General features: G+C 48.1%; 1 protein-coding gene and 1 long non-coding RNA gene across 3 annotated transcripts in view; both read left to right on the top strand.

Annotated features, from left to right (window-relative positions):
• The window catches only part of CDH23 (cadherin related 23), a 508,967-nt gene that overhangs the window by 465,167 nt on the left and 19,570 nt on the right, over positions 1 to 24,230 (top strand). The window contains exons 40-52 of one of the 2 annotated variants that reach the window (XM_075072614.1): positions 208 to 341; positions 1,731 to 1,940; positions 4,821 to 4,928; positions 7,619 to 7,721; positions 9,836 to 9,961; positions 10,175 to 10,378; positions 11,790 to 12,248; positions 13,433 to 13,549; positions 15,898 to 16,122; positions 16,717 to 16,886; positions 17,787 to 17,924; positions 18,252 to 18,371; positions 24,034 to 24,211. In XM_075072614.1, coding sequence (XP_074928715.1) covers positions 208 to 341; positions 1,731 to 1,940; positions 4,821 to 4,928; positions 7,619 to 7,721; positions 9,836 to 9,961; positions 10,175 to 10,378; positions 11,790 to 12,248; positions 13,433 to 13,549; positions 15,898 to 16,122; positions 16,717 to 16,886; positions 17,787 to 17,924; positions 18,252 to 18,371; positions 24,034 to 24,211 — 2,292 coding nt within the window. The remainder of the gene's footprint in view (positions 1 to 207; positions 342 to 1,730; positions 1,941 to 4,820; positions 4,929 to 7,618; positions 7,722 to 9,835; positions 9,962 to 10,174; positions 10,379 to 11,789; positions 12,249 to 13,432; positions 13,550 to 15,897; positions 16,123 to 16,716; positions 16,887 to 17,786; positions 17,925 to 18,251; positions 18,372 to 24,033; positions 24,212 to 24,230) is intronic. The other variant, XM_075072613.1, reaches the window with a different exon arrangement.
• On the top strand, positions 20,030 to 21,783 carry LOC116829308 (uncharacterized). The gene is made up of 2 exons (XR_004374707.2): positions 20,030 to 20,152; positions 21,168 to 21,783. It is a non-coding gene; the product is annotated as an uncharacterized LOC116829308 (long non-coding RNA).

The following is a 24,230-nucleotide window of genomic DNA, read 5'->3' as shown; positions in this document are numbered from 1 at the left end:
ACACTTTCATGCCCAGAGCCTAAATTCACTGGTGACAATCAAGGGAGCAACATGCCCCAGAGCCCTACCCACTCCCACTTAAGAAGCCAATGCAAGGTCTTGCTTTTTTAACCTGATGTGAGTTCCTCACTCCTCACTGCTTGGTGCTAGCAAACCTCCTTTGGAATATATCTTGACGTCCTTTTTCTTTCCCCCCCTCTCTTATAGGAGAATTTGTGATCTCTCCGGTGGAGGGGGAGCTGCGAGTTCGGAAGGATGCCGAGCTAGATCGAGAAAACATTGCATTCTATAATCTGACCATTGCTGCCAAGGATAGGGGGACACCTCCTCTCAGCTCCACAGTGAGTCCTGTTCGCAGGTCATGAGTCTGGGAAAGTGCGGCCTCCCTGACATGTCTCACTCGCAGCATGCTTTGTACACCAAATGGGAAAAGTGAGGCGACAGAGAAGAAAAAGGAATCCCTGATCCTCTCTCCTCTCCCTCCTTCCCCCCTCACCTCCTTCCTCCCTTCTTTTCCTGTCAGGTGACAACCACCACCCCTTTCTTTTTCTCCACTAGGCCTCAAATTGGAGCTTGAAGAGGTTCTTCCTCCTCTAACCTATGTCACCCAAAAAAGTGCTGGCATATACTGAAATTGACCACAGGAAGCCCACTAGTTAGTGAACTAGAGATTGTTGAGGCTTGTAATTTGGGGCATGCCAGTAGCTTCATAATTATGGCATCAATCTGGTTATTGCATTGCAGGAGACCCCTCTTCCCACATCGTAGGAGACATGTCCTGTCTCAAGCGGGGCTCAGGAGGTCACATTTATAGAGCTAGGCTCACCACTTGGATTGCTCTATTCCTATTTAGGTTTAGCCTTTGGTGCTCTGCTGTTTCTATTATTTATCATTAGGCCAAATCCCAGGGTCCTCAGCCACAGTCCAGGAGTATGTGAAGGAGAGGAAGGAAGCTATCAGGAGAGAAGCTTAGACAGAGTCTGGGATAGGAGAGTTTTGAAAGAGATAAATGCAGAGATGTTGGTGGGGCAGAGTTATGGATGCTTTGAAATGGATGAGAAGCAGATTTATTTATTTACTGAATGCCCTCCATGTACTAGGCAAAAATAGATAAATATAGACACTCCCTGGGTTACATAAACCCGACTTATGAAAATCTGCACTTACAGAAAAAGTTCCATAAGTTCTGTAAGGTGTTTTGGGTTGTTTTTTTTGTTTTTTGGGTTAGTTTTTTTTTGCATAATTGTCAGGTATACGTTCCCGACTTATGCAAAATTTGACTTACACAAGGCGTTCCAGAACAGAACACTTGCGTAAGTTGGGGAGTGTCTGTATGCAGGCAAAGTCGCTAATCCAAAGAGCTTGCAATCTAACTAGCAAAAGGGCTAAGGGGATATGCTACCGCAATGACTGAGTGGTGGGGTTAGCACATTCCTTGTAAATGCCATGATTTTTATTTAGAGAGTGATTTCTGTTTTATTTATTTGTGTATTCCATTTTCTCTCACTGTCCTTGTGTGTTAAGGAGTGACTTGAAGCAGGTGAGGGAGGAGATCATGCCAGGTCATGTAGCAAATTCCTGGCATATGAGGCTACATGGAAGGAAGCACAAAGCTTGAATGTGCTATGGAAGAAGAGTGAGAGTCCATTCAGGAATTCAAAGCATGAGGAGACATTGAAATGAAGTTGGTGTTTGCCTTGCTACCCAGAATCCTCTTCTCCAAATTTCAGGTCATGGTGGGAGTGTGCGTTTTGGACATTAACGATAATGATCCTGTGCTCCTCAACCTGCCGATGAATCTCACGCTCAGCGAAAACACCCCTACCTCCAGCTTTGTGACCCGCATTCTTGCCCATGATGCCGACAGTGGGCGGAACGGTCTCCTGACCTTTAACATAACAGCCGGCAATGCAGAAAACTCCTTTTACATCAATGGCACTGTAAGTATCCTGTTCTCATTCCTTCTACACGTAGCGACTCATGTGACTGTGTATAGGCCTTTCCACACTACATATATGGGTACAAACATGCAGTATTCTGAGAGCTTTATTTGCTACATACAATGACAGGTGTTCTCACATGCTGCGACATATGCTCTACACGCAACAGTGCAAACATAACTGCATACAGAATAGAGATGCAGATGTGTTCTACATGCAGATACTGCCGTGCATTGGCTAGAGAACCACGTACCAATCCAAATCATGCAGACCTACATGTTAGCTACATGACACACCAGCAGTTCATTCAGAACTTGATTCTGCACAGCACGGGGTTTGAGTGTTGCATGTATGAGTGCAAGGCAAAAGTGATTAGCAAGAAGGGTATGCAAGAGACCGAGATCCTACGTTACTGAGAGTGACACTACTCATACATCAAGGAAGGTACTCCTTCCCAGTAGCAGCTGAGAGGCCTAGGAGGGGAGAGAATAGCTAAACAACTCATTTGCATGCCGATGATGCCACTTGCTCTAGTTTCTCCTCAGAAATGCTCATGTAACTCAGACAGACCACGCTTGTCGGGATCGAAGCTGGGGCCTCTGGGGCTTAGTGTATAAGCCTCTACCACATGAACTAAAAGCCAACTGGATGTTAGCTAAGGTTGTAGAGCAGACACATTAATTGCTCTTTAAGTAGTGTTGGTGCCACTAGATGGGACAGAACACCACACCCAGAAGGTGTGTGGGTTATACTCTCACCCATTTCTTTTTCACCTTGACATCTTGAAAGTAAGGGAGTTGGTGAGCAAAGGCTTGAGACTGACTTCCACTCAGTGCTGGGGACTGTGCACGTTATCTGCACCAATTTGCACTGGAGCACAACAAACTGGTGCTTCCTGCTTTGCACTGCACAAGAATTGGCATGTTTTAAATATTAACAAGTTACAGATTTCAGGCATAGTGTGCACTGCATGCCAGTCATCACATGCTGTGGCTGGAGAGAGAGACAACTCTCTGACACAGCCCTCCATCTCTTAATTATTTATAACAAGAATATTTAAGGGGCATACCACATAATAATGCCATCCAAAATAGGGAACTGACTGTTGCTCTAGACCAGTGATTCTCAACCTTTCCAGATTACTGTACCCCTTTCAGGAGTCTGATTTGCCTCGGGTACCCCAATTTTCACCTCGCTTAAAAGCTCAGACTTTGGCTTCAGTCCTGTGCAGCAAGGCTCAGGCTATGGATTTCTGCCCTGGGCCCCAGCGAGTCCAAACTGGCTCTGGTGACCCCATTAAAACGAAATCACGGTTTGAGAACCACTGATATAGTATACAGAACAGTATAAACAGGTCATTGTCTGTATGAAATGTAAGGCTATGTCTACACTAGCACTTATGTCGGCAAAACTTCTGTCATTCAGGAGTGTGAAAAAACACACCCCTGCTATAAGCACTAGTGTGCAGTGCTGTGTCGGTGGGAGACACTCTCCAGCTGACATAGCAACCACCGCTCGTTGAGCTGGTTTTATCATCTTGACGGGAGAGCTCTCTCTGGTATCAGTATAGTTCTGCCTCTGTAAGCTTGTAAGTGTAGACGTGGCCTTCGTTTGTACTGACTTTGCTGGTGCTTTTTATGTGCCTGCTGTAAAACTAGCAAATATCTGGATGAGTGGATGTACCCCCTGGAAGACCTCTGTGTGCCCGAGGGGTACACATCCCCCTGGTTGAGGACCACTACTCTAGACCACACCCTGCCCTCCCTGCAGAACAATTCCCCAAAAGAACATCAGTATGAAAATGCCCAAAGGGGGGAGAGAAAGCATGTATCAACCCCGTTAACAGTAACAACACACACAATCAGGGCAAGGCCTGACCACAGAGAAACTTACTGCGTGAAAATTCAAACCTGGCATGGTCATTTAGGGCTAGGGTTGCCAACAGTCCCTTATTTCTTCATCTCTGCACAAAAAGATTGGGAGTTGCTGAGTGCTGCAAAAAGCAGTAAGAAATACCTCTGGCGAATGCAGGTAAGTACTGCTTATTATTAATAATATCGAGAGGAGGGTTGGATCAGGGGTGCTAAGAAGAAAATCCCTTATTTTTGAAATACAATGTTGGCAACCCTATTTAAGGCCAAATTTTCCAAGCAGCGCATCATTCAGGATACCTCAGTTGTTGGTCTTAAGGCATGGTTTTCCCAAGGCAACGAACACCCGCAGTTCTAGCTTCAGTCAGTGCAAGTGGTAGTGTTCAGTATCTCTGAAAATAAGGCTCTGTTGGGACCCAAAAGTCGAGTGTTTCATGAAAATGTTGGCTTTGTTATTATTCACACACATACAGTTCCACTTTTGCATGTGCATTGTTTACAATGGGCCAGATTCCAGCTAGTCTTGTGCAACAGGGGGTAGACAGAGAAAAGAGCAGTTTTCCCCATCTCTTGCTGCCGCTCCAGTCACACTAGAGGGTGGAGGACAGTGTGATTGTCTAGCACCACTGCTGGCAGTAGATTTCTTCTCCTGAGAGGGGCAATGGTGAAGCCATGGTACACCAAACCTCTGTGCACACTGGCAAGCACAGCTGGACTGGTATGGAGAGGAACGTGCATTTTGCCTTTTCAAAAGGTGACACAGCTCCAGCTCTGGTGTACACTCCTCTTGCGGAATTTCAGCTGAGTCTGCCAGAATTCCTCCGGAGAGTCCCACTGATTACTGTGGCCTTACGATGTGGCAAGTCACTTAGAGACTCAATGTGGCCCACGCACTGAGCCTGTGGAGCTCTAGGTTCTCCGCTCCCCACCCATAGCTGGTTCTTCTCATCAATTTGGCATGGGGAGGCCCATCTCTATTTGATCTTTCTCCTTTCTTTTCTCTCACCAGACTGGCATCGTCTATGTAAGCCGTCCCTTGGACAGGGAGCAGGTGGCTGAGTACAGATTGACTGTCACAGTGAAAGACAATCCTGAGAACACGCGCAATGCCAGGCGGGTAATTAAGGACAATGCTGGGGTTCTCCATTGAAGCAGCAGGGGCAAAGGCTTCTTATGTTATCAGGGGATGGGTGGACTATTCACTGAAAACACTTATATGACAACCTCCTCCTCCAAATTAACTTCTGAACTCCAGAGGCAAATGGCCCAAGCCTACACATTTCTCTGTGATTTCCCACCTAGGTCAGAAAACCAGGCCAACATTTTTTTTCTTGCAGCATAGAATTTTCTTAATAGACCTTTACCCAGCCTTTACTTCAGTAATGGTGTCCCTGCAACAACTCGCTTCACCTGGCCTTTCTGAAGTACAGCGAGATACAGCACAGTGGCAGTACCAGAGAGAACTAGGTGCTACATTACTAGAAGAGATGGTGCAGCATTTCTGTGCTATGAATTCGTGGGCATCATTCTGGAACATGGTGCAGATGATAAACTAGTATGTAGCTCTGCAGTTCCAGGATTCTGTGCTGTAACATACCGGGGATATTGCAATTGTGGCTGAGTAACATGGTTTACTGGACCCCATTGTTGTGTTATAACAGAACAGACGTGGTATGGTCTGTGTGTCCAGGTTCTCCTGTAGAAGGTATCTTTAGGGTGGAGGCTTCTGGGGGGCCAGCCCCCTCTCCTTTCTAGATAGAAGGAGTGGAAACTGCGAGTGGCCTGCTGCCATCTCAGGAAGCAGCACATTCCTCCACCTGATTGACCTCACAATCTCCCAGCCTACCTTAAAGGGGCGCTGTGGTAATCTAGCCTCCAGTCCCAGACCTGGACTTTAGCGTCCACAATCTGGACCTGTCCCAAACCTGGACTTTTGCGTCCTAAATTTGGGGGCTTACCTGAAACTCCCCCAAGCTCACTACCAGCTTGGATATTCTCGCTGCCACCAGCTAGGACTATTGGGCGTCCTAGTATGCCCCCCGAGTCACCCCAACTTTCCCCTGGGGGACCCCCAAGACCCAGAGCCCTGGGTCTCTCTCTCTTCTCTCCCAGCTTCCCCCCCTTTCCTGGGTTAGCCGGTGCAATGCTATGCTTCACTCCTTGAATACAACCGGAGAAGCAATCTAGCTTCCCCGAGGCTAGGTATTTACCTAGTCAGCTCACACAAGAAATTCCCCCTCCCTTTGTCCTATAGCCTTTCCCGCCCTGGGACAATAGGGAGGTGAGACACCGAGTTTGGGCTTTTCCCTCCCCCCTCTGCCTCACTAGAAAAAGAAACTTTCACAAGGTTTAAAAAGAAAACTTTATAAAAAAAAAAGAAAGAAAATATAAAACAATAATCTTGCATTAAGAAACTCAATACAGGCTCTTGCTTATCAGAAATATGAAGAAACAATCTGATTTAAAAGATAGCCCAATTAAACCAGTCCAACAAATCCACATACATGTAAATACAACACAAAGCTCCTCATAGCCGAATTGCTTTGGGGTTCCTTTGTACTCACAGATGTGTAGGAGAAACTTGGAGATAAGATGCAGTTAGGAGAAAGCTTGTTAACTCACAGCCGAGAAAACAACGAAGACACAGCCATCCACATCTATTCGTACAACCCAAAGCTCCTCATAGCCGAATTGCTTTGGGGTTCCTTTGTACTCACAGATGTGTAGGAGAAACTTGGAGATAAGATGCAGTTAGGAGAAAGCTTGTTAACTCACAGCCGAGAAAACAACAAAGACACAGCCATCCACATCTATTCGTACAACACAAAGCTCCTCATAGCCGAATTGCTTTGGGGTTCCTTTGTACTCACAAACTTTTGGTATAATATTTGAAATAAAAAGGAGTTAGGAGAAAACCTTGTTTACTCACAGCCAAAAAAACAAAAAAAAGACCCCAAGTATACAAATTCCCGCCCCTGACTTTAAACAATCCAGTTCTCTAATTGGTCCTCTGGTCAGGTGTTTGGTTACCCTTTCCAGGTAAAAGAACTTAACCCTTACCTTACCTATCTACTTATAACAGGCGCAATGTATAATTCTGCTCTTATTGTTTAAGTGGAGGAATGTATTGTTACAAAAGAGTATCTGTCTGAAGGTAGCAAGGCTATGTCTTTGCATTGCAGACTACGTTACGCAGTACTGCAGTATGGCAGCAGTAATGAAGTCAGACCAAATGGAGTGGTATGATAGGATTGCGGATGGCATCCGTTTGCTGCCTGCAGAGTTGAGTGTGTGTAGGCAGTTGCTGGGAGGCCACGTTTTCCCCTTTATTAACTCTTGAACTGCCTGAAATAAAATAGGACATGGGAGACAATATTTTCTTTAAATCCACAGACTCTGTGTGTATGGTTTAAACCCTTTCATGGCGAGAGCATAAATTCCCTGGTGCAAAGCCTATATTCCAAATGGCATGGTATAATAGTAATGCAGAATCTGGACTGGCCATGTTCAGCCATGGAACTGCATTTACAGAATGATACCCTAGGATGTGTAATTCCCCTACCCTGCCGTCCTAGACCTCATATTGCTATATGATATTGGGAATGAAGCCCAGGCACCTGGGTAAAGGCATTACAGATCCTATGGTATGTTCTGGTGATGCAGTTCCATGATTGCACATGGCTTAGGTTCTCCATGGTGCTGAATTGGATAAGGTGGTACGTGTCAGACACTGATGCAGGAAGTGAGTTGAGGAGCAGGTATCGTAGTCACTGTCCCCTTTTCTTTGTTTTATTCATACACCCTTAGGATTTTGACCTCCTGGTGATTTCAATAGCAGATGAAAATGATAACCGGCCACTTTTCACTCAGAGCTCTTATGAGGCAGAGGTGATGGAGAACTCTCCAGCAGGTGCGTTTGTTCTCCCTTTAATACATGATTCTCAACTCGCAGGAATTTTCTTTGATTCCCAATCCATCCCAGATACCTCCAGCTAGATGAAGGGGATGGCCATTAGGGAAAAAAGTCCCTCCTTCATGAGCTGTCCTATATAACATCGTTAACTGAACACTGACAATGTCACTGAGCAGTGAAACGTTTTAGATCAGCCAGAGGGGGTATTGATGTGGGCTAGGATGTTGTTACAGGGCAATGAAGATAAACATGGAGAGAAAGCTGGGTCATAGAATCACAGAAGATTAGGGATGGAAGAGACCTCATGAGGTCATCTAGTCCAACCCTCTGCTCAGAGCAGGACCAACACCATCTAAATCATCCCAGCCAGGTCTTTGTCAGGGTCACTTTATGCAAGTGGATATTTTTCCCACCAAAGTAACACTCTGGTCCCACAACAAGACAATCCCTTTACAAATCATACATCTGGATGGCATTAGGCAAATGTGCTGTTCTGTTATCCAGCCGATGAACTCCATGTCCTGAAGTCACAGACTGTGGTGCAAAACCTGCTGTGTTCTTAACTGAAGCTAATTGCTCTAGTACAGCCGAACTGCCTAACCGTCTATTGTCATGTTTTGCTGAAATATGGCAGCATTTTGTTCTTGTTATTTCAGACTGAATGTATTCTGTCTCACATAAAAAAGGACAAGTTGAGCAGCTTTATGTTGCATTAGTGCAGGGAACAGCCTTCTGTAACCCTCGCTGCTGAAACAATGTTTGCTTTCAGAGTCAGTATAGTAAAATGTCTGGCTTCTGCAGTTTATACCGGGTAACTACTTTGTTCAGCTCCCCCAGTCGGTAGTAATATTCCCCCTTTTCCCCCTTAAAATAACTCCCACTCTGAGATCACAAGTGTCTTTGTTTGGCTTGGAACATAAACTCCTTAAAGGCTCTTGTACACTGGTAACAACTTGGCTGATCAGTGCACTTGCAAAAATACTCTTTGAGACTAACATGCATCCAAAATAGCTAGCAAACTCCAACAAGCCCCAATCCATGTCCCTGCCACACATGCTCACACACAGCAGGGCTGGCTCCAAGTTTTTTGCCGCTCCAAGCAAAAAAATTTTCCCGTGCCCCCCCAGCCCTGCCACCACTCTGCCCCTTTCCCACCCCATTCCAACTCCTTCCCCAAATCCTCAGCCCCGCCTCCTCCCCTGGGCACACCGCATTTCCCCTACTACCCCTCCCTCCCAGGCAAGCCTGGGAGGGAGGGGTGAGAAGCAGAGCGGTGGCACGCTTGCGGGAGGAGGCGGAGGTGAGCTGTGGGGGGAGAGGTTCCTCTTCCCCCTCCAGGGTTACTTCCTGCAGCCCTCCCCACACCCCCCACCACTGCAGCTCACCTCTGCTCCACCTTATCTCCTCAGTGCGCTGCCGCTGCTCCGCTTCTCCCCCCTCCCTCCCAGCCTTGCTGCAAAACAGCTGATTAGTGCAGCAAGCCTGGGAGGGAGGAGGGAGAAGTGGAGCGGCGGTGCACTCAGAGGAGCAGGCGGCAGTGGAGCAGAGGTGAGCTGTGGGGGGGAGCAGTTCCTCTGCCTCCCCCCCAGGGTTACTTCCTGTGGTCCTCCCCATGCTCCCCACTGCTGCACCTCACCTCTGCTCAGGGGCTGACTCCTGGCTTTTTGTGCCTCAAGCAAAAAAAAAAAAGGAGCCAGAGTGCCGCCCTTTGGAAAGTGCCACCCCAAGCACATGCTTGGAGCGGTGGTGCCTAGAGCCGGCCCTGATACACACACGTATATTAGGCTGAGTTCAGGGACAAATCAAGTAAGCAAGACTCTGCTGCAAAGCATGCTGGGAAGTACCTTTCAAGTCACTGTGGTCGGTTCAAAAGGTCTGATGGTTTTGTTTGCTTTGTTTTTTAGCAGGGTGTTAGACCTCTCCCTACGGGCTTCTTGAGTCAGTCTGCCAAGGCTGCAACAGCCATTATTTCACTGTCTCATGTCGCCTCATTCTGTCTGCCTCATTCATTTGTTGCTATCAGTCACAAGTCACTGTGGGGGAGGAGGGAGAGAAAGGAGGTGTCCATGAAGGGCTCCCCACCAGTTGCTAACACTTCTTGTTTGATTCAGGAACTCCCATCACAGTGCTCAATGGTCCAGTTCTAGCTTTGGACAGTGATCAGGGCATCAATGCACTGGTGAGGTACCAGCTGCTGGGGATGCCAACGGACCTCTTCATTGTCAACAACAGAACAGGTAAGCTAGCCACACGCACCCTGGTTATAAGGTGCCTGTCAAAACCGGCTTTGTCTGAAATATAGAGCTACTGGGTAACATTTCCAGTTCCGAGGCACAGATGTTTCCAGAGTTTGAAAGCTGTTGGATTGCACCTGAGTCCAGTCTGCACCCTCTCTTGAAGTTGCCTTTTGGTGGTTGTTTTTTTTCTGGCTGACTTTTACTATCCTCCAGGTGTCATTTTGGTAAAACCTGGCAGAGTGATTGACAGAGAAGCCTTCCTGAACCCACGCCTTGAGCTCACACTGGTGGCAGAGGATGTTGGCAAGCTGAACAGCACTGCTAGGCTCACTGTGACCATACTGGATGATAATGACAACAGGCCATCGTTTAACCCAGCAGTGGTGACAGTGCAACTGCAGGAAAACAGCCCCCCAGGTCAGACTGAAACCACTGTGTGGGAAGGAAATGGGACAGAGATGGAGATGGGGACTGGGATGGAGAAACCAGTTGTGGGGACATCAAAAGGACAGAAGATATCAGGGCTGGGAAGTTTCAGGGTTTCAGTCTGTGAGGGTGAAGGGATTTTGCATAAAGGGAGTTTGGGGACTTGGGGGCTATGTTTGCAGTGCCCCGCCAGTAGCATAACAGCTTACAAGTGAGGGGAGAAAGTCTCCTCTGTCCATAGTAATAATCATGGGAGTCAAGACTTCAGCTCCACCAAGGAGTTGACCTACCCAGAGTGTAGCTCAGTTTCATTTTTTTCACAGGGTTGCATGTTTCCTCTTTTCACAATGTAGGTGTGATGTGTTTGCATGGTGCATAGTCTGATTGCACACTCCAGACCACCATGTCGCCATTGGCATAATGGGGTTGTACACAGTAGGGCACTTCTCCATACTTCCCGTGACACAGAGAACATGATGTTCCTGTTGCCATCTGACTAATGTGGATTTGTACAGATAGTTCTGGTACTGCATGTCAAATGTTTACATACATGTATCAGAGTAGCAGCTGTGTTAGTCTGTATCCACAAAAAGAACAGGAGTACTTGTGGCACCTTGGAGGCTAACCAATTTATTTGAGTATAAGCTTTTGTGGGCTACAGCCCACTTCATCGGATGCATAGAATGGAACATACAGTAAGAAGATATTTATACATACAGAGAACATGAAAAGGTGGAAGTGGCCACCTTTTCACGTTCTCTGTATGTATATATATCTTCTTACTGTATGTTCCATTCTATGCATCTGATACAGTGAGCTGTAGCCCACGAAAGCTTATACTTAAATAAATTTGTTAGCCTCTAAGGTGCCACAAGTACTCCTGTTCTTTTTACATACATGCATGTTTCTCAGTTTTCTCTCAATGTCATGGGTCGGACCCAGTAAGGAGAATTTCCCAATCATCTTTACAAAGTTGTCCGGGTTTTCTCTTGTTTGTATTATACCAGCAAACTGGGATTTCTATGATTTCCCTCTGCACTTTCTTCTGAAACCTGATGAATAAGCCAGACACCAGTTTGATTTTATCTGTGCCTTTATTTGCTTTACTTGCAGCTGTCCCTTGGTTTTTATCTGTGTGCTTCCAAGGGCTGTCACTCCCCATGCTTAGGGCATAGCTTAGGGAGGAGGAAATTTCCCTATGTGGTAAAGTGTTACACAGTTAGTCTAGTTATAGAGGTACTAGAGCTTCATTTGCAGCCTCCAGCGTTGGCCACTTGCAGCGAGAGGATGGTGGACTAGATGAACCACTGGATTGTTTCAGCCTGGTGATTCATTTGCTGAAAATGACCTAGGGGAAAGAAAAAGTCTCAAATGTCAGAGTATGGGTTTCCTCCCCCCCCAGGTTTTTCTGTCCTTCAGGTAATGGCTACAGATGCAGACAGCGGCCTCAACCAGCAGTTGAGCTACCGGATTGATGGTGGAGCTCAGGATAAGTTCCTGATCAATGCCAACTCCGGAGTAATCCAAGTGGCCAACATCACCATAGATAGGGAAGAAAGGGATACCTACAGGCTGACAGTGATGGCTGTGGATCGAGGCATGCCCCCTCTTTCTGGCACTGCCACCGTCAACATCCTTGTTGATGACGTCAATGATTATCGGCCGGAGTTCATCAACCCGATCCAGACGGTCAGTGTGCTTGAGTCAGCAGTGCCTGGCACCATCATCGCTGAGGTCACAGCAATAGACAGAGATCTCAACCCCCGGCTAGAATATTACATCATTGAGATTCTGGCCAAGGATGACACGAATGCTCTAGTGCTGGGCCAGCAAGGAGCATTTGCCGTGGATTTTAAAACAGGTACAAGAGCAAGAGAAACTCTTTATATGGCTGAGCCTCTCTCTTCCCTCTTCTACTTCTTCCCATCCCTATCTGCTCTCTCTCGTTCACCCCCCCCCGTCATGCTTTCTCTCTCTTTGTCTTTCCTTAGCCCTTCCTTTCTTTTGCCACCTTTCTCTGTCTTTTTTTTCCTTTCTCTTAAGTCTTTCCAACTCTCCTTGTCCTCTCTCTCAGCTGCACTTTTATAGCATTGCACTGCCAACTATCTAACTAACTAAGCCTTTTCTTTTCATTATGGCTCCCAGCCTGGCAGGTTTGATCTCTCTGTTTGTGTGTCAATCTCAGTCAGTCTTCTGTTCGCTTCATCCATTGTCTCCCTTCCATCTCAGTCATAAGCATGATCACTCTCATCACTGGCTGGGTGCTTGGCTGCCTCATGCTGTGAGGGAGCAGCCCTGACATACGCAGCTGGCTGTTGTTTAGCCTTCGCAGACTGAACGCAGACACCCGCTCAGCAGAGGCTCGCTGGTGGGTGAGGGGAATCTTTTGGGTAAGTGATCTCTTGCTTGCCATGTTTTGGTGTATAGAGAGGTGGGTGTAAGGGACGACTCACTTGCTGATGAGACCACAGTCCCAGATCGCACGCCTCCGGTCTCTTCATGACGCAGGGCCTTGTGCTGTGGAACAACAGGATTGACGTAGTGCAAGCTCAGGTGTGGAAAGCTGACTCATAAAAAAGGCACATCTCTCCCCCACGGCCGTGACGAGGGCTTTGGGTGAAATAAAGGGCTAGATCCCCATCAGTGTGAAGCACTGTCACTCTGATGGCTTCAGTGGAGCTACACAATTGACACCAGCTGAAGAGCTGACTCCAAAGTTCAGAATTCACTTCCCGTCCCCAGCACAAACGCACCCAGTTGCTAAAAAAGACTGATGTCTACTTAGCTCCATCCTGAGGCAGGGTGGTGTGGGTGTGCTTTTAGCAAAGAGCTGGATTTTTGCCTGTTGACTTTTTTCCTTTTATTCTATAAATGACATAGGGAAAGGCAGGAGGCCACCACACAGTGGCAGAGAGGCTTGTGGGGTAATAGAGGGTTTCCTGGGGTTGGTGCTCTGTGCCCCTCTGCCTAGAGGAATCAGGCAGGGCTGCTGCAGAGTTTACAATCTATGTAAGTGGTGGTTTTCTTTCCTTTTCTGCTTTGCAGGAGCTGTGAAGGTTAAGTCCTCCCTAAACAGGGAGCTTGTGGCCACGTATGAAGTCACCATCTCTGTCCATGATAACGCCAGCGATGTTGTTGACCGTTCCGTCAGCGTGCCAAATGGTAAGAGAACTCCTGCTGCAGACAGCTCATGTTCCAATGTGAGAGTCGGGCTGGGCCGCAGATCAATTCAGGCTATGGCATTTTTTGGCTAAGGACCTGGCTTCAAACCCTGTTGGTGGTTATGCCAGAAGGAAATGATGGATTCTCAGGCAAGGCCCCCAATAACTGTATTTCCACATTATCAAGCCATGCTGCAGTTTGGCATGATTGCAGCCTCTGCTAAGGGAGATCCCAGGAATAGAGTAAAAGCAGGTGTGCAGGTCAGGGCAAAGCAGGGACCCAGAACTAGAAAAACAATAAATGCTGCATGAGGGAGATGATCTGATGGAGAGCAGGATTGGGGGACTAAAACCTGGAATAGCAGAGGGTGCTTCCTCCATTTTATAGCTGCATTATTTCTCCTGCTGATCCCCCGTGGGTTTATTTTTGAAATCTACTTTTTTCCCCTAACAAAACAGCCCCCTGCTATATTGCAGGCCACATGCCGAAAGAAAGCTCACGTGCTGTAACAGCAGTAGGTTTTTTGTGACTATGAGCAAAGTGCTGTTAGCCGGGAGGGTATGTTGTGATCTGAGGGTATGCTTCATTGCATCTCTATTTCTACAGGCTGCTGGGAGGTCTGCTGTTGGTAAGATACATGCTTATAATTGATCAGGCTGGATATCCCACCCCATTCTAGCACTGCCTTAACCATGGCTTTCTTAGATTTGAGTATGACTGAACTGGTATTTAATTTTGTATAAATGTACCACACCTAGTTACACCCATTCCTGAGGTCACTGGTCCTGAGTTCTTGGATGCCTTGATGACCTACTACCTGTTGGGTAGGAAGACTCAGGCTCACCAACAGGGGAATGGCAAAGGGGGCAATTGCCCAGGGGCCTGGACGATTTAAAAGGGCCCGGGGGCCCCTGGCCACTGCTGGCAGCTCAGTGTGATTAAGGCAGGCTTTCTGCCCACCCACACTCCGCACCAGTCCCAGAAACGGCCAGCACAGCATGTCCCTGCAGCCCCTGGTGGGGGGTCTCTGCATGCTACACCTGCGACAAGCGCCGACTCTGCAGCTCCCATTGACCAGAAATTGTGGCCAATGGGACCTGCAGGGGAGATGCCTGCAGGCAACGGTGTGGGGAGACCCCCTGGCCTCCCCACCTAGGAGCTGCTACTAGAGGGGAGTGCCAGACGCTTTCGGGAGCCACCCAAGGTAAGTGCCAACCTCCTGACCCCTTCCTGCACCCCAGCCTAGAGCCTGCACTCCGCACCCCCACTCACATCTGAACCCCCATCCCAGAGCCCATACCCTGCACCCAAACTCCCTCTCAGAGCTCGACCCCTCATCCCCTCCCACACCCAAACTCCCTTCCAGAACCTGCACCCTCTCCCACACCCCAACCCCCTGCCCCAGCCTAGTGAAAGTGAATGAGGGTGGAGGAGAGCTAGGAACAGAGGGAGGAGGGATGGAGTGAACAGGAGCGGGGCCTTGGAGAACGGGCAGAACAGGGGTGTGGCCTCAGGGCAGGGGCCAGGTAGTGTCTTTGGGTTTTCACAATTAGACAGTTGGCAACTCTACTAGCTGAGCAAAAGCAGTGTAGCCAGCAGCTTGCTGGGTACCAGCCAGCACAGGCGCAGCACCACCCAAATATCAGGCGGACCACATCTGCGCGGGCATGGCTTGTGCATGCTGGGGGGCCCATTGACTGTTCTGCCCTGGGGCCTGCAATTGCTGTCAATGGGCCTAGGAAGACTCCATTGTTCTGTCTAACAGCAGCTCTTTGAGAAAGCTGTAAGTGATGGCAGCCTTGCAAAATTCTTACAAGAGCTTACCAGCCCAGGCCCAAGTGCCTTTTCCAGGATCATGATGATGAAAAACTACTCCTCTTTTACTTTCCTATCAGAGAAAATTACTTGCCCTGGGGCATGTGAATGACTAGAATTTTTCAAGTCTGCTGTAGGGTCTTTGAATAAGTCAGGCCCATCTTATTTCTGGAAGCAGCTGGTGGAACTTCACTTCCCTTCTTCCAGCAATGAGCTAGGCATCAAAAACAGGCAAAGCGAGGGCTTCAGGCTGTGGGTAGAGCAGCTCCTGCAAAAGCCCAGAGCTGTCCATGAAGGAATGAATATTAAACTTAAACTTTCTGGCCAGGTCCTCAAATCAGCTGAGCTCCCTTGACTTTAGTGGAGCTGCATAATTCCATCAGCAGAGGATCTGACACACCTCTTACTTAGCTTCCCTCCTTTCTTTCTCTCTCTCCCATTCTCCACTTGCTTCTCTTTCATCTTGTCTCTTTTTCATCTGGTCCCCATCCATCTACTCTCACCCTCCATCTCTGCCTCCCCTGCCCTCACAGCTAAGCTGACAGTGAACGTGCTGGACGTCAATGACAACACTCCCCGATTCCGTCCGTTTGGGGCCACCTATTTCACTGAGAGGATCGTGGAAGGAGCCACACCGGGGACCACCCTGATTTCCTTGTCTGCGGTGGACCCAGACAAAGGTGCCAATGGACAGATCACCTATGAGTTGCTGAACCTTTCACCAGAAGGCTATGCCCGACTTGAAGACCTCTCAGCAGGTAGGTGGGGGAATTTAGGAGTCCCTCTTCTCACCTGTGACGCTGTAAATCTTATCAAGGGTACAGCAGGGAGGGGATGAATGCAGATGCTGAGATGAGGACTAATCTGTTGGTGACCTTTGTACAATTCTGACACAGCCCATTTCACAGAGGACCAGATCACAGCCCTCCTTACTCACATTGAATGGTTCCTTATTTCGCATGCCAAGAGATCACTGAAGGCATGACACTAATCACCAAGGCTGTCTCCTTACAGCTGTCAGCACCAGCATTGAACAGCTAGCATGTTCTTAGACCAACTCTCCCTGTTCTCCCCCACCCCCGGCCCCCACAGCAGCACTGTTCAGAGAGTCTTGGTCAGCCTTGTTGAACCTGATTCCAGTGGTGGTGAGGAAGTGATTGTCTCAAGCAGTGGAACCCATCCTATGGGAGTTTTCATGATCCATGCATATGTAGAACTATGGGAACGTCCTCTCCTTCCCTCCATAATAGACATTATAGAAATGAGATGACATTTATCGGCCTGTCTTATATGGCCAGGCCAGCAGTGAAAGGGCTCAGAGGGGTTCTCATTTCACAGTCTGCTCTCTCTAGGGAAGGTTATTGCAAATAGCACGGTGGACTATGAAGAGGTGCAGTGGCTGAACTTCACTGTCCGGGCCTCAGACAATGGTTCTCCTCGGAGATCAGCTGAGATCCCAGTGTATCTCCAGATAGTGGATATCAATGACAATAATCCCATCTTCAGCCAAACGTCTTACCAGGTGAATGGGATTTAACAGTCAGACTATGTATGTGTTGCTGGGGGCCGACAGAGTGGGAGGGGCACGTACCTGGCCATTGTGGTGGGCTGGATGTTTGCAGGCCAAAATATTGTGTACTACACAGTGCTTGCTAGTTAGAATCCCATGAGAACCATACACAGGGGAGAGCAAAACTCTAATTAAACTAAGGGCAAAGCTGCTGATTAGACATTTCTTCAGGAGTCTTTGTGCAAATGACAATCAGGCCCTAAATGTTTAGCTAAGATTCAATTGGCAGAATGTTAATATGCTTCTGCTAAAATGGTAAGCAGTGAGGTAGATAATAATGTTGATATTTACCTTGTCATCAGTAGGTTCCAGAGTGAGCACCTAGTGAGGTGTGTATTCTATTTCCCACCTATCTAAGGGCCATTATTTCAGGCTCTTTCTCTGCACTCAGGATTAATAGGTGCTGCATTGAGTTCAGTTTTGGGGGGGTTGTTCCCATACAGAAGTGTTGAAATGTTCATAGCATTTAAATGAAAGCTTAAAATTTTAAATGAAAGCTTAAAATTTGCAGAATCTGATGGTTAAAATTCAGAAAGTGTTTTAGACCCCACCCTCAAGCCCCAGAGCAGTACCTTCCCTGCATGAAAAGAGCAGAGGCCATTCACTCATCCTCCAAACACACTGTTTTTTCTGAGTGCTTTGCTGCTTTTAGTGATGTATGAGTGGGTCAAACCCTCACTCTCCTAGGGTGACCAGATAGCAAATGTGAAAAATCGGGATAGGGATGGGGGATAATAGGAGCCTATATAAGAAAAAGACCCAAAAATAGGGACTGTCCCTATAAAATCGGGCTATCTGGTCACCCCACACTCCCCTGTCCTCTCTCTCCTCCTCCTCTTTCTGCACTTGCAGAAGCCAGTCTTTGAGGATGTCCCACTGGGTACGGTCATCCTGAGGGTCAGGGCCACTGATGCAGACTCTGGGCGCTTTGCCCTCATCCAGTACAACCTGGGAGATGGAGAGGGCAAGTTTGGGATAAACCCCAACACGGTAAGAGGTGAAGAATGGAGCTGTACTGCACTAACAACAGGGATATGGGACAGGAGCACTTTAAATGGGAGGGGACTGCTGCTGACAGACTGCCCTCTGGGGTCAAAATCTCATTATATCATGGGAAAATGGGGGAAGGAGGAACTCTTAAAGTCCCCCTCCCCTTTTAGGGAAAAGGAGTCAAGCCTGAAGAAGGGGATTCTCCCCTTCCCTTCTGTCCTTTTCCTATTTCTGTTAAACTAATCACCTGGTATTAACCAGCAGTCAACTTACCACAGAAATGGCATGCAAACAGCCACTTGCTTTCTGAAGGTCTGTGTATTGCAGGGTGATATCTATGTCCTGTCAGCCCTGGACCGAGAGAAGAAGGATCACTACACGCTGACTGCTGTAGCAAGGGACAACCCTGGGGACATTTCTAGTAACCGTCGAGAGAACTCTGTGCAGGTACCACGCCACAATGCTGGGATGGGTTTAAGATGCATCTTTATGCCATAGGTGTAAAGCTCCATGGGTTTGTGTGCATTCTTCACACTGTAGAAAGGCCTTTGCAGAGTACAGAATATGGGAAAAGAGAGCAACAAAGTGTGTGTGTGTGTGTGTGAGAAAGAAAGGGAGAGAGCGAGAGAGAGAGAGCATATGAGTCCAAGAAGTAAGTGGCAAAAGAAAAATCAGAGAGCAAGTGAATGAGGGAAATAGCACAGAAGCCCGAGGGGGGGAAAAAACAATATAAAAGAGAAAGCGCCCACAAGAAAGTGCCAGCAGTTCAAGATGGGATCTTGATGTTACCTTGGGGCAGAGTCATTGGTATGTTATACTGTAAGAGGACAATGTAGCATCTGAAGTAGTTACATGCCAGTGTCCAGACAAACCCAGCAGTGCAGTTGTGATAAATGGATGCAGCTGTGATTGTATCACATCTACTCTCTAGCAGTATGACTTTGCAAGTTTACTGCAGTCTTTATTTTAAACAACCCCTGAAGATACAGTGTGGCCAAGAGATAGGAGCATGTAGAGTGCAGATCCCACTGGGCTATGTAGTGAGTATAGTAAGATACAGATCTCGGCTGTAATGAATATAAAGAGGATTTTTTTTTGAGGCTACTGGACACAGACAGACCCTGTAGTTCTCTCAGGATCTCTAGCACCCAGAACTGAATACAGCCAGAGCTGCCTAGAGTCACTGCACAGATTCTCTCTAAGTCCTGACCTTGGGTCACGGAAGTGACTGCTGACCATGCTACAGGCTGCAGCTTCTTGGAAGTCAGGCATGGTGGAAAAGAAACTCAGTGGCTATGGCCTAGTCTACACTATGCGTTTATACCGAATTTAGCAGCGTTAAACCGAATTAACTCTGCACCCGTCCACACAACGAAGCCCTTTATTTCAATATAAAGGGCTCTTAATATCGATATCTGTACTCCTTTCCGACAAGGGGAGTAGCGCTCAAATCGGTATTGCCATTTCAGATTAAGGTTAGTGTGGCCGCAATTCAACGGTATTGGTCTCCGGGAGCTATCCCACAGTGCACCATTGTGACCGCTCTGGACAGCAATCTGGAGTCGGCTGCACTGGCCAGGTAGACAGGAAAAGCCCAGCGAACTTTTGAATTCCATTTCCTGTTTGCCCAGCATGGCGAGCTAATCAGCACAGGTGACCACGCAGAGCTCATCAGCACAGGTAATTATGCAGTCTGAGAATCGAAAAAAGAGCTCCAGCATGGACTGCTCGGGAGGTACTTGATCTGATCGCTATATGGGGAGAGGATTCTGTGCTAACAGAACTCCATTCCAAAAGATGAAATGAAAAAATGGGAAATTTGAAAAAATTTCCAAGGCCATGACAGAGAGAGGCCACAGCAGGGACTCAGTACAGTGCCGTGTGAAAGTTAAGGAGCTCAGACAAGCCTACCAGAAAACCAAAGAAGCAAACAGAAGGTCCGGGGCAGGGCCGCAGACATGCTGCTTCTACGCTGAGCTGCATGCAGTTCTAGGGGGGTCCGCCACCAGTACCCCACCCCTGTCCGTGGATTCCGAGTTGGGGGGTAATCTCAGATGTGCCTGAGGATTCTGTAGATGGGGACGATGAGGAGGGGGAAGAGGAGGACAAGCTTGCAGGGAGCACACAGCACTCCATTCTCCGCAACGGCCAGGAGCTTTTTCTCAGCCTGACTGAAGTGCCCTCCCAAGCCACTATCCCAGACAATGAAGCCATGGAAGGGACCTCTGGTGAGTGTACCTTGTAAATATAAAACATGATTTAAAAGCAAGCATTTTTTAATGATTAATTTGCCCTGAGGACTTGGGATACATTTGCGGCCAGTACAGTTACTGGAAGTCTGTTAACATGTCTGGGGATGGAGCAGAAATCCTCCAGGGACATCTCCATGAAGCTCTCCTGGAAATACTCCAAAAGCCTTTGCAGAAGGTTTCTGGCCAGGGCAGCCTTATTCCGTCCTCCATGGTAGGACACTTGACCACACCATGTATGTAGCAAGTAATCTGGTATCATTGCATGACAAAGTCTAGCTGCGTATGGTCCTGGTGTTTGCTGGCATTCAAGGAACATCCGTTCTTTATCTCGCTGTGTTATCCTCAGGAGAGTGATATCGTTCATGGTAACCTGGTTGAAATTCAGGAATTTAATTAAGGGGACAGAGATGGCCATTCCTACTGGGCTGTTTGCCTGTGGCTTAAAAGAAATCCTTTCCTGCAGTTAGCCAAGCAGGGGGAAGAGGAGGGGATTATTTGCGCTGAGCTTTTTCACATTTGGCTGGCAGGGATGTTCCCTGCTACCAGCCACGCGGTGGGTGGGGGAGTGGCTAGCAGCGATCTTCCATGATACCAGCCACGCAGTGGGGGGAGGGGTAAACCAATCATCCCAGAGAATTGGATAGGAGGGGCCTGGTGCTGCACGTTAACAGGAAAGAAGCAGCACTCAAGGGGCTTTGCTTGCTATTTGGGAAAGGAGGGCACTGGATATATGAAGGCTGCAGAAGCCGAAAGAAAATGGCTTACCATGGCCGCATGCAAGCCGAATTCTGCAGCCCAAACCTGCGTCTGTGTGATCTCTAACACCAAAGCCGCAGGCACTCAATATTAAGATGCAAAATGCGACCTTGTACTGAAATAGCATGTGCTATGTAAGGTGAATAGCGTTGTTCACAGTGAAAGAGTATAACATTTTACAGAACAATGGTATCTTTTTTAATACTTCTCTCCATTTTTTCCCTCCCTCCTGCAGCCGCAAATTTTTCAAGTCTCCCTCCTCCTTCCTGAAGACTATCTCAGATAAGACGGAGGAAAAAAAAGACGCGAGACAAAATGTTCTCAGAAATCCTGGAAGTGACCCACAGTGAAAGAGCTCATCTGAATGAATGGAAGAATATGGTATCAAAGTACAGAAAAGATGCCTGTGACCGTGAGGAGAGGAGGGATGAACGTGAGGAGAGGAGAGACGCTCGAGATGACAGGTGGTGGCAGGAAGATCAGCAGTGGCGGGATGCAACTGGGGCTGCTGCGTGATCAAACTGACATGCTCCAGCGGATGGTGGAGCTTCGGGAACGGCAGCAGCATCACAGAGTGCCGCTGCAGCCCGTGTATAACCACCCTCCTCCCTCACCATGTTCCTTAGCCTCCTCACCCACCAGACGACTAAGAATGCATGGGGGGAGGCTCCATGCACCCGCCCATTCCACCCCAGTGGACAGCCCAACCAAAAGGCTGTCATTATTTTGAAATTTTTTTAGTGGCCTTTTCCTTCCCTCCTATGCTCCTCCCAAACCCCACCCAGGCTACCTTGTCAGTTCTCTCCCTCTTTTTATAATTAATTAATAAGGAATACATGATTTTTAAACAAGAGTGACTTTATTTCCTTAGAAAGCAAGCTGTGATTGAAGGGGGAGGGTGTGTGGCTTACAGGGAATGAGTCAATGAAGGGGGGGTGGGGTTTCATTCAGGGAACAAAACGCGTACATGTGCCCTGGGCAGTGATTCAAACTGGTTTTCAAACTTCTGTAATCGCGTCCCGTTCCTGGTGTGCCTTCTAACTCACCCTGTGTCTGGCTGCGCGTAACAGCAGCTGAGGTGTTTTGCCCTCAGCCTCCCACCCCCACCATAATTCCCCCTCTACTTCACAGAGATTGTCGAGCATTACCGCACAGCAGCAATAACAATGGGACATTTGGTTTTGGCTGAGGTTGAGCAAGTCAGTATGTGCGCAGCACGCCTTTAAACAGCCAAATGCACATTTCTACCACCATTCTGCACTTGCCTCAGCTGTAGTTGAACATCCTGACTACTGTCCAGGCTGCCTGTGTATGGCTTATGAGCCATGGCTCAAGGGGAAGGGCTGGCATACACGAACGGTAACTAAACCGGGGCATTCAACCCCCAAACTGGTTATTTCTGGTCTGGAAGTAATTCCTTGCTGACAGCCTTTAACGGAAGTAGTGCTTCTTGAATGCAAGCGTCATAACACTTCCCGGCACATCCCACGGGATGTTGTTTGAACGTTCGCCTTGTGATCACCAGTGCTTGCAAGCACCATGGAAAACTAGCCCGTGTTGTGTTATGTAACTGGGTCTCCTGGGCCTCCGTGCCAGTTGGAATAATGGGTTCCATCTATCGTTCACCACAGTTAGGGAATCCATTGCAGCAAAGCCATTCCATTATTGGGGGAACTGCAAAACCAATTTTTTCTCCCCCAGGTAAAAAGCTGTCGATAGCAGCAGCTATGATGCTCTTTGGCTATTTGCATCACAGCGCCGCACAGTAGATTTGCCCACTCCAATTGACTTCACGACTGGACCGGTAGCTTTTGCCATGCAAGCTTCCAGGGGGCTATTGCTCACTTTCAACTTGAGGTGCTCTCTTTGTTTTCTGGCGTTTCGGGCAGGGGAAAGCAAGTCACAAAGTTCCATGAAAGTGCCCTTACGCATGCGAAAGTTTCGCAGCCACTGGGAATCGTCCCACACCTGCAACACTATGCGATCCCACCAGTCTGTGCTTGTTTCCGGGGCCCAAAATCGGCGTTCCATGGCTAGAATCTGCCCCATTACCAGCAGGATCTCCAACACGCTGGGGCCTGCAGTTTGAGAGAATTCTGTGTCCATGTCCTCATCACTCTTGTCGCCGCTGTGCTGTAGCTGCCTCCTCCTTGCCTGGTTGTGCAGGTCCTGATTAAGCATCGACTGCACGAGAATGCGCGAGGTGTTTACAATGTCCGTGATTGCTGTCTTGAGCTGAGCAGGGTCCATGCTTGCCATGGTATGGTGTCTGCACAGTTCACCCAGGAATAAAGGCGCGAAATGGTTTTCTGCCGCTGCTTTCATGGAGGGAGGGGTGAGGCTGTACCCAGAACTACCAGAGGCAATGTTTTTTGCCCCATCAGGCACTGGGATCTCAACCCTGAATTCCAATGAGCAGGGGAGACTGCAGGAACTATGGAATAGCTACCCACAGTGCAACGCTCCAGAAATCTATGCTAGCCTCGGTAAATGGACGCACATCGCCGAATTAATGTGCTTAGTGTGGCCGCGTGCACTCAACTTTATACAATCTGTTTTAAAAAAACAGTTTCTATAAAATAGGAATAATCCCATAGTGTAGATATACCCTCTGAGCTCTCAGTTCTGCCCTTTCATGCCAGTGCCAGAGCACTTGCCACAATGTCTGGGGCTAGCTCCTCTACCCTCTCCTGCTCACGTATCTGTCTGCGAATCAGTCATATGTGCAGCAGTTTCAGCTGGTTAAAGCACGGTTTTCTTTAGTGTGAGTAGAGAGGTTGCTGCTCAGCTTGGGGAAAAGCCCCTGATGAAGGGACTAGGCTGTCTGGTAACTAGCAGGCAGCTTCTGTTGAAGCAACTATTTCCCTTCCTGCCAGGTGTGGGCTGCTGTAGTCATTGTTCCTAATGGTGCTTGGAGAAATGGCAATGGCCATTGTTATTGCTGGAGTCAGTCAGCATTTTGTGTAACAAAATTAAATAGAAAGCAAAAAGGGGGATAGAATTTTTAAGGAAGAGGAGATATTATTGTCTGATAGGGTCATTGCAGGTTCTCTGCCCCTTTATGTGCCTTTATCCACATGACCAGTTTGCTTTCACTTCAGGTGTTGATTACGGTTCTGGACATCAATGACTTCAGGCCCCAGTTTGCCAAGCGACAGTTCAGCACCAGCATGTATGAAAATGAGCCAGCGGGGACGTCTGTGATCACGATGACAGCCATAGACCTTGATGAGGGTGACAATGGAGTGGTGACCTACAGCATCGAGGGTCCTGGAGTGGGTATGTGGCCCCACTAGCA

Source organism: Chelonoidis abingdonii, chromosome 15, assembly GCF_003597395.2.
Source record: "Chelonoidis abingdonii isolate Lonesome George chromosome 15, CheloAbing_2.0, whole genome shotgun sequence".
Taxonomy (NCBI): domain Eukaryota; kingdom Metazoa; phylum Chordata; order Testudines; family Testudinidae; genus Chelonoidis; species Chelonoidis abingdonii.
This window is presented reverse-complemented; position numbering and strand designations above follow the sequence as displayed.